The sequence below is a fragment of the Tupaia chinensis genome, unplaced genomic scaffold, assembly GCF_000334495.1.
Source record: "Tupaia chinensis unplaced genomic scaffold, TupChi_1.0 Scaffold138060_1, whole genome shotgun sequence".
Lineage (NCBI taxonomy): Eukaryota > Metazoa > Chordata > Mammalia > Scandentia > Tupaiidae > Tupaia > Tupaia belangeri.
In genome coordinates, this window is record NW_006197961.1 from 1,215,003 (window position 1) to 1,223,518 (window position 8,516).

The 8,516-nt window shown below is 55.4% G+C and overlaps 2 protein-coding genes across 2 annotated transcripts in view; both read left to right on the top strand.

Moving 5' to 3' along the window:
• YJU2B (YJU2 splicing factor homolog B) overlaps positions 1–3,810 on the top strand; it is a 14,907-nt gene extending 11,097 nt beyond the window's left edge. The window contains exons 7-10 of the mRNA XM_014592650.2: positions 747–889; positions 979–1,151; positions 2,907–3,045; positions 3,184–3,810. Of these exons, the coding sequence (XP_014448136.1) occupies positions 747–889; positions 979–1,151; positions 2,907–3,045; positions 3,184–3,446 (718 nt within the window). The 3' untranslated portion in view covers positions 3,447–3,810. The remainder of the gene's footprint in view (positions 1–746; positions 890–978; positions 1,152–2,906; positions 3,046–3,183) is intronic.
• A 1,447-nt stretch (positions 3,811–5,257) lies between these two features.
• MRI1 (methylthioribose-1-phosphate isomerase 1) overlaps positions 5,258–8,516 on the top strand; it is a 4,858-nt gene continuing 1,599 nt past the window's right edge. The window contains 3 exon segments of the mRNA XM_027776776.1: positions 5,258–5,414; positions 5,416–5,709; positions 7,368–7,589. Coding sequence (XP_027632577.1) covers positions 5,338–5,414; positions 5,416–5,709; positions 7,368–7,589 — 593 coding nt within the window. The 5' untranslated portion in view covers positions 5,258–5,337.

The window sequence follows — 8,516 nt, forward strand, 5'->3', positions numbered from 1 at the left end:
GTGCGTGCGTGCCCAAGATCCTGAGAGGAGAATGGAGGAGAAGGGATTGCGGCGTGGCCATCCCCCCTGGGGGGTGATTTCTCGCTTTCTGTCACTCTGTCTCGCTGTCTTTCTGGCGAGCACACACGCCCTATAGCCAAAACCTCTCCAAAATGATAATAATAATTCTTTGGCGTGGTGGTTAAGGTGCTGGACTCCCGCATGGCCAATCACGGTTCGAGTTCCACACCCAGCAGCTTGAAACTCATGCCAGGCGCATGTGTGTGCAGGCCCAAAATTCCCAGAGGAGAATGGAGAAGGGATTGTAGTGTGGCCATCCCCCCCCACCCCACCCCCAGGGGCAGGGGGTGATTTCTTCATTTCCGTCTCTCTGTCTCTGTCTCTCCAGACAAGTGCATATGCCCTATAGCAAAAATCTCTCAGAAACAGAAACGAACAAGGGATTGAACTCAGGAATGAATGAAGGAATGAGTGAAAGAAGGGGTGCGTGGGATGAGCATTAGCCTCGAGGGAGGGAAGGGGAAGAGGAAGGAAGAGGCGGAAGGCACCGCCCTCAGCCCCCCTGACCCAGGGCCAGCTGTGGGTGCCAGCGCTCGCCGCCTCCCTGAGGCTCTAGTCCAGCCGCAGCCGCTGCTCCCCGGTCTCCTTCCAGTGGCTCGGGTGGACCGAAGGGACCAGGCAGGGGCGACAGGGCTCCTGGGACCCAGCCGCCACGTCCCGGCTCTCGCCTGCTGCCCCCTGGCCAGGTTCCGGATGAAATGCCACCTGTGCATCAACTACATCGAGATGCAGACGGACCCCGCCAACTGCGACTACGTGATCGTGAGCGGCGCCCAGCGCAAGGAGGAGCGCTGGGACATGGAGGACAACGAGCAGGTGCTGACCACAGGTGAGCCGCGCCCGCCCAGCACCCCCGCCAGCCCCGTCCCCGTCCCCGCGCGGGGGTCCCCAGGCCCAACCCAGCTCCCGCCCTCGCAGAGCACGAGAAGAAGCAGAAGCTGGAGACGGACGCCATGTTCCGCCTGGAGCACGGCGAGGCCGACCGCGGCACCCTCAGGAAGGCGCTGCCCACCCTGAGCCACATCCAGGAGGCCCAGAGCGCCTGGAAGGACGACTTCGCCCTCAACAGCTTGCTGCGGAGAAAGTTCCGGGTGAGCCGGGCTCCACCGAGGTGGGGCCTGCAGGGGGCAGGGGCCCGGGGTGCACGGTGGGGGAGAGTCGAGAGCCGGGTCCAGCCCCCCCACGTCTCCCCCTCCGTGCCTCAGTTTCCCCGTCTGCCACATGGAATCCCACGCCGCCTTCTCCATTCAGATCGGTATGACAGAAATACCATAGAGTGGGTAATCCGTAAACGTGTAGAAGTTTCGGGGTGGACTGGTGGTTAATGTGCTGGACTCCCACATGGCCAACCACAGTTCGAGTCCTGGACCTGGTGGCTTGCTTTCTCACTTTCCCTTTCTCTCTCTCTCTCTCTCTCTCTCTGGTCAAATTAATAATAATAACAACAACAAAATCAAATAAACAATTCTTTAAAAAAAAAAGTTTTTTGAGCCAGCAGGTAGCATGGAGTAACCTGGAATCCAGATGACCGACTCCATGGATCGAATCTTGGGCCCGGTAGCTTGAAATCCCTGTGAGGTGGGTGCACATGTGTGTGCCTAAAGTCCCAGGAGGAGACTGGAGGAGATGAGATGATCTCTCACTTTCTCTCTCTCTGGCGAGCGCACATGCCCTATATCAAAAACTGAAAACAGGGCCAGAAGTGGCGTGGAGGCTAAGGCACTGGGTCCTGTATGGTTAGCTCCATAGTTCAAGTCCCAGATCCGGTGGCTGCAAAAACACACCAGGCTCATGCGTGTGCCTGTCCAAAATCCCAAGAGGAGAACGGAGGAAAAGAGATTTCTCATGTTCTGTCTCTCCAGCAAGCACACACCCTATGGCAAAAATCGACGAGAAATTGCTTTGAAAAAAGAAAAACAAGAAAAATAAATAAATAAAAATAAAAAGTTCTTAAAACACTAAAAAAGTAAAGCAGAAGGTTCTATTTTACTTTAAAAATTTTTTAAATTTTATTTATTCATTCATTTAATTTTACCAGAGAAAGACACACGGGTGGGGGGGGAGAAAGGGAAAGTGAGAAAGCAAGCCACCAGGTCTAGGACTCGAACCATGGTAGGTCACATAGGAGTGTCCAGCACCTTAACCACCACGCCACCTGTTGGTCCCAGGTTCCTATTTATCTATGAGTGCATGTGTGTACCTTGTGAAAAAGAGTTGTGAAGACCCCCTAGTGGGTCTGGTCACACTGGGATCCCCTCCAGGCCTCCAGCCCATGGGATCTTGGATACTCGCACAAGTACAAAAGAAACAAACACAGCCCCGGGGGCCCCTTTATAAGGGCACTAACCCTGTTCCCCAAAGGTCCCACCTTTTAATACAGTCACATAGGGAATTAAGGTTTCTTTCTTTTTAAAGTTTGCTGTAGGGCACGTACTCTCACCAGAAAAAAGACAGAGAGAGAGAGGAAAAGAGAGGAATCAACCCCCCAGGGGGATGTTCATATCACAGTCCTTTCTCCTCCATTCTCCTCTTGGGATTTGAGCACGTACATACACGCACCTGGCATGTTTTTCAAGCTGCCAGGTCCAGGACTTGAAGGGCATGTTTTTCAACCTGCCAGGTCCAGGACTTGAACCACACAGTTACACATGTGGGATGCAGCCGCCTTAAGCACCACCCCACCTGCTGGTCCTCGGTGTGTTTTTCAAGCTGCCAGGGCCAGGACTCGAACCACAGTCAGCCATGTGGGATCCAGCTCTCTTAACCACAAGGCCTTGATTCAGTTTGAACCTACAAATTTGGGGGGGCTTGTATCTGAATGATAGCACCCCCACCCCAACCTACAGGAGAAGAAAAAAGCCATTCAGGAGGAGGAGGAAAGGGACCAGGCCCTGCAAGCCAAGGCGAGCCTCAGCATCCCGCTGGTGCCGGAGACGGAAGATGACCGCCGGCTGGCCGCCCTGCTCAAGTTCCACACCCTGGACTGTGCGTGGGGGCCTGGGGCTTGGGGAGTGGGCGTGGGGGTGGGCGTGGCTCATGGGAGGTCCCCGCCCTGAGTGGACCGTGACCAGCTGGGGCGGAGGGCGGCCCTGATCTCCGGTCCCGTGTCCTCTCCCCCCTCAGCCTACGAAGACAAGCAGAAACTGAAGCGGACGGAGATCATCAGCCGCTCCTGGTTCCCCGCCGCCCCGGGAGCCTGCACCCACAGCAAAGCCAGCAGCGTCCTGAGAAAACTGTCCCAGCAGAGCCGCAGGGCCCTGCCCACCAGCTCCCCCATCTCGGTCGGGGACCTGGGCATTGTCCGGCGGAACCAGACTCGGGAGGCCCCCGAGAGCCCCCAGGACGCCACAGAGACCCCCAAGGCTGGGGAGCTGCGGGCACCATAGAGGACTACTCCGGACAGGCCCGCATCCCCCCAAGACTGCCCTCAGGGGATGGCGGAGACCAGCAGCCCACAGGGACCACAGAGGAGCGGGCAGGACAAGCCCCTGTCCCCGCCAGGCACTTCCCAAGAGGCGGCCAACCCCCCTGACACACCACACCCCTGCAGCCTCAGCTCCTCCCTCGTGGCTGACTACTCCGGCTCTGAGAGCGAGTGAGCGAGCGGCTTCGAGACCCCACACGCCTGCCGACCTTGGAGAGTTCAGATGCCACCCCTGCCCCACACCTGGCTTCCTGCAACCACAAAGTTATTTATTGGGTCCCGGTGGGGTTTGTGCACCCGCGCATTAAAGCCTTGTCTCTCCTCCAGCCTTGGGTTGCTTACACAGGCCCAGGTTGGCCTGGGATCCAGGCAGACTTCCTGGAGGAGGCATGGGCCAAGTGGAAAAGGGATTTAGGCAACAGGAAACACACAGCAAAGATCAGGAATGGGGCACGTGAGGTGCCCAGGACCCATGGAAGACATCCCCAGAGCTGCCCCACACGGGTTCAGGTTGCCTGTTATCCCCGGCCACCAAGGTGCCTTGGAAAGGGCCCAGAAAATGGCGGCGCACCCACCCCTCACCTCCCCCTCAACCTTGGACAAGGGCAATCACTGAACACCTCCACTGAGTATTTCATGGGTGCCAGGCGCTGACTTAGAACAGAAATACCCACCCGGGAGACTGAGGCCCCCATCAAATCTGGCCCTTAACACCCATCTTTTTTATTTTTTTTAATTATTGTATTCACTTATTTATTTATTATTATTTTTTCACATGGGTTTTTGCCAGAGAAAAGGAGAGAAAGCAAGCTGCCAGGTTCAGGACCTGAACCGTGGTCAGCCTTGTGGAAATTCCAGTGCCTTAACCACCACGCCACCTGCTGGCCCAATACCCATCTTTCTAAGGGTGGTGTCCCCAAGTGGTACCCGCTTTATTTCCCACAGAGATGGGACATCTCAGTAACAATAAGGAGCCCTTCAGGGGACCAGCTGGCGTCATGGTTAGGTCACCAGCGCAGTCTGAGCCCCAGACCCAGCAGTTTGAAAAACGCCTGGTGGGACCTGCTGGTCTTCCACGTAGTAGACCAGTTAAAAGTCTTAAAGCTCATGCCGGGTGCATGCGCGTGCGTGCCCAAGATCGGTGGGACCAGCAGGGGGTGTAATGGGTCAGCGGCTGGACTTCCACGTAGTAGACCAGTTAAAAGTCTTAAAGCTCATGCCGGGTGCATGCGCGTGCGTGCCCAAGATCCAGCCCGGAGAATGAAGAAGGGATTGCGGTGTGGTCATCCCCTCCCAGGGGGGTGATTTCTCACTTTCTGTCTCTCCCCAAGTGCATGCACCCTATGACAAAAATCTCTTCAAAAAATGAAACCGCCTGGTGCATGTGAGTGTGCAACCCAGACCCTGAGACTGGAGCTGAGGGGCGATGTGACATGGCCATCCCCCGGGGGTGCTTTCTCTCTGTCTCTGTCTCTGTTGAGCACACGTGCCCTATAGCAAGTTAAAACAGAAAACAGGGCCGGTGGTTTCTTCTGTGCTCTAGAAGTTGGGCCTTAAAGTACCCAAGAAAGAGCCTTTGAACACTGCTAAACCCCGGGCTGGCACCCAGTAGGCGGCCCCGAACCGGTGCCCTGTGGTTCCGAAGCCCCGGAGTGCGCCGTCCCGCTCCCCTCCACGGCGGGTCCGGAGGCGGGGTCAGCGGGTCCTGGAAGGGACCGGGTTGGTGCACGCGCCTACTTCCGGAGGAGGCTCCGCCCAGTGTTAGGGCCACGCCCCCTTCGTGCGGTCGGGTCCCGCCCCACGTGTGCGCCGTCCGGGGTGTGCCAGAGCGGTGGTGGAGCGCGGGTCGCACCATGTCCCTCGAAGCCATCCGCTACTCGCGGGGCTCGCTGCAGATCCTCGACCAGCCGCCGCCCGGGCGGCGGGCCCGGGCGTGCAGGGGCGCCCGCACCTGCAGCCCCCGACTCCCGCGTCCCTCCCCTGCAGGTGCGCGGCGCCCCCGCCATCGCCCTGGTGGGCTGCCTCAGCCTCGCCCTGGAGCTGCAGGCGGGCCGGGGGGGACCCGGGCTCGCCGCGCTCGTGGCCTTCGTGCGCGACCAGCTGGACTTCCTCGTCACCGCCCGGCCCACCGCGGTCAACATGGCCCGCGCCGCCCGCGACCTGGCAGACGCGGCGGCCCGGGAGGCCGAGAGGGACGGCGCCACCGAGGACACGGTCCGGGAGAGGTACGGGGCTGCGGTGCCAGGCTGCTGTGGACTCGCTCGCTTTTTACGCACAGTGACCCAGTTTACAGATGGGGAAACAGGCACGGGAGCTCAAGTCCCTTATCCTGTACTTCGTCCCGGGCGGCGCTGGGAATCGATCCAGCCTGGGGAGCTGACCATGGATGGGGTCCTTACCCTTTAAACGCTCTAAGCCCAGGGCAGGCCCCGTCTCTATCTGCCCTTGCAGAGCTGTTTAAAAACATGGAGAGTGGCAGGTGATGTGGTGGTTAAGAGTGCTGGACTCCTACATAGACGGTGGTTCGAGTCCCTGACCCAGTGGCTTGCTTTCTCTTCTTCTCTGTCTCTCTTTCTCTCTCCCCCTCCCTCCCTCTCTGGTCAAATTAAAATAAATTAATAAAGTTGAATAAAATATATGTAAAAATAAGTAAAATTCTCTGTATGGCTGGCGAGCTAGCCAGAGAGAAGCAGAGAGAGAGAGACAGAGAAAGAGACAGCATTTCTCAGCGGGATGGCCACGCTGTATTCTCTTCTCCTTGATTCTCCTCTTGGGATTTAGGACATGCACACACGCTGCTCCCTGCATCTTCTTCTTTTTCTTTTTTTAAATTGTTTATTTCTGGACCAGCAGATGGCGTCATGGCTATGTCGCTGGACTCCCATGTAGTTGACCGTGGTTTGAGTCCCAGACCCGGTGGCTTAAACTCACGCCAGGCGCGTGTGCGTGCGTGCCCAAGATCCCAAGTGGAGAATGGAGGAGAAGGGATTGCGGCGTGGCCATCCCCCCCGGGGGGGGGTGATTTCTCGCTTTCTGTCTCTCTGTCTCTCTGTCTCTTTCTGGCAGGTGCACGCGCCCTATAGCAAAAAACCTCTACAAAAAGAAAAAGAAAAACATTCCTGGCGTGTATGTGTGTGCCCAGGATCCTGGGAGGAAAATGGAAGAGATGGAATTCCAGTATGGCCATCCCTCCATAGGTGATTTCTCATTTTCCATCTGCCTGTCTGCCTGTCTCTGGTGAGCATATACGAACTATAGCAAAAACTTTTTTGAGAGTTTTTTTGCTATAGGGCGCATGTGCTCACCAGAGAGACAGAGAGACAGAAAGCGAGAAATCACCCCCCAGGGGGGATGGCCACGCCGCAATCCCTTCTCCTCCATTCTCCTCTCGGGATCTTGGGCACGCACACACACGCGCCTGGCATGAGTTTAACCCACCGGGTCCAGGACTCGAACCACAGTCGACTACATAGGAGTCCAGCAACATAGCTGTTACACCATCTGCTGGTCCCCCAAACATTTTTTTAAATACTACAATTTTTAAAAATTATTTTATTCAACTTTGTTTATTTTAATTTGACCAGAGAGTGACAGAAAGAGAGGGACAGAGAGAAAATGAGGAAGCAAGCTGCCACATCCCATAAATGCTATAATTTGAAAGGCTGAGGCCGGCAGGTACCATGGTGGTTAGAGCTGTCCACGCCCACATTGCTGACCACGGTTCGAGTCCCAGACCTGGCAGCTTGCCTCTCACTTTTCCTCTCTCTCCTTCGTGTGCCCACATGCCAGGTAGCAAGTTATTTTTTAAATAATGGTACTATGAATAATATATTTAAATACATACTGCTTTAAAAAAATGCTAAAAGGCTTTTGTCCATCCCAGAGTGATCCAATGGGCTGAGGACATGCTGGAGAAGGACCTCCGAGACAATCAGAGCATCGGGGACCTGGGAGCCCACCACCTCCTGCAGCGGGTGGCCCCCCAGGGTGGCAAGGTGACCGTGCTGACTCACTGCAACACCGGCGCTCTGGCCACTGCTGGCTACGGTACAGCCCTCGGTGAGTACACATCTTTGGCGAGAAGGGAGGGCCTCCCACATGACTAACCACAGTTCAAGTCCCAGACCGGGTGGCTTGCTTTCTCACTTTCCCTCTCTCGCTCTGTCCCTCTCTAGTCAAATTAAAATAACAAAATAAAGTTCAAAATAATTCTTTAAAAAGAAAAAGAAATCCAAACCCAAACCACTTTCCCCACAAAAAATGTAAATGTATTAGTTCTCATACAGAAACCCTTAGTGGGGCTAGCTTCAGGTAGGGCTCGATCCAGGGGCTCAACCAGTGGCACTAGGACCCAGCTATTCCTTCCGCTCTGTCCTCCTTCATCCTCAGGCTTCTTAGGTGGTCAGGATTCATATCATGAGGAGTAGAACTGAGGGTGCTAGAAAAACCTTCCTGGGACCAGCAGGTGGCATGGTGGTTAAGGCGCTGGACATTCCCACATGGCTGGACCGTGGTTCAAGTCCTGGACCTGGTGGCTTGCTTTCTCACTTTCTCTCTCTGTCTCTGTGTTTCTCTCTGGTCAAAATAAAATAAGTAAATGAATAAATAAACAAATAAATAAATGAAAAATCTTCCTGCTTGGCCAGGTCCGTGAACCATCAGAGGTTAATTGCTCAGTGCGTCCAGCTTATTTTGTTTGTTCTGAGATTTTTGCTATAGGGTGGATGCACTCGCCAGAGAGAGACAGAAAGCAAGAAATCACCCCCTAGGAGGAATGGCCATGCCATGGTCCCTTCTTCATTTTCCTCCTGGGATCTTGAGCACACATGCACATGCACCCGGCGTGAGTTTTAAGCCACCGCGTCCAGGATTCGAACCATAGTTGACTACACGGGAGTCCAGTGATGTAACCATTACGCCATCTGCTGGTCCCGAGATTCTGTTGATTTCTAACACTGCTGTGTTAGAAATTAAAGTGATAGACGCCCAAGACCAAGAGTAGGGAAGGGGGATCAGAGGTGTGGGGATGGCC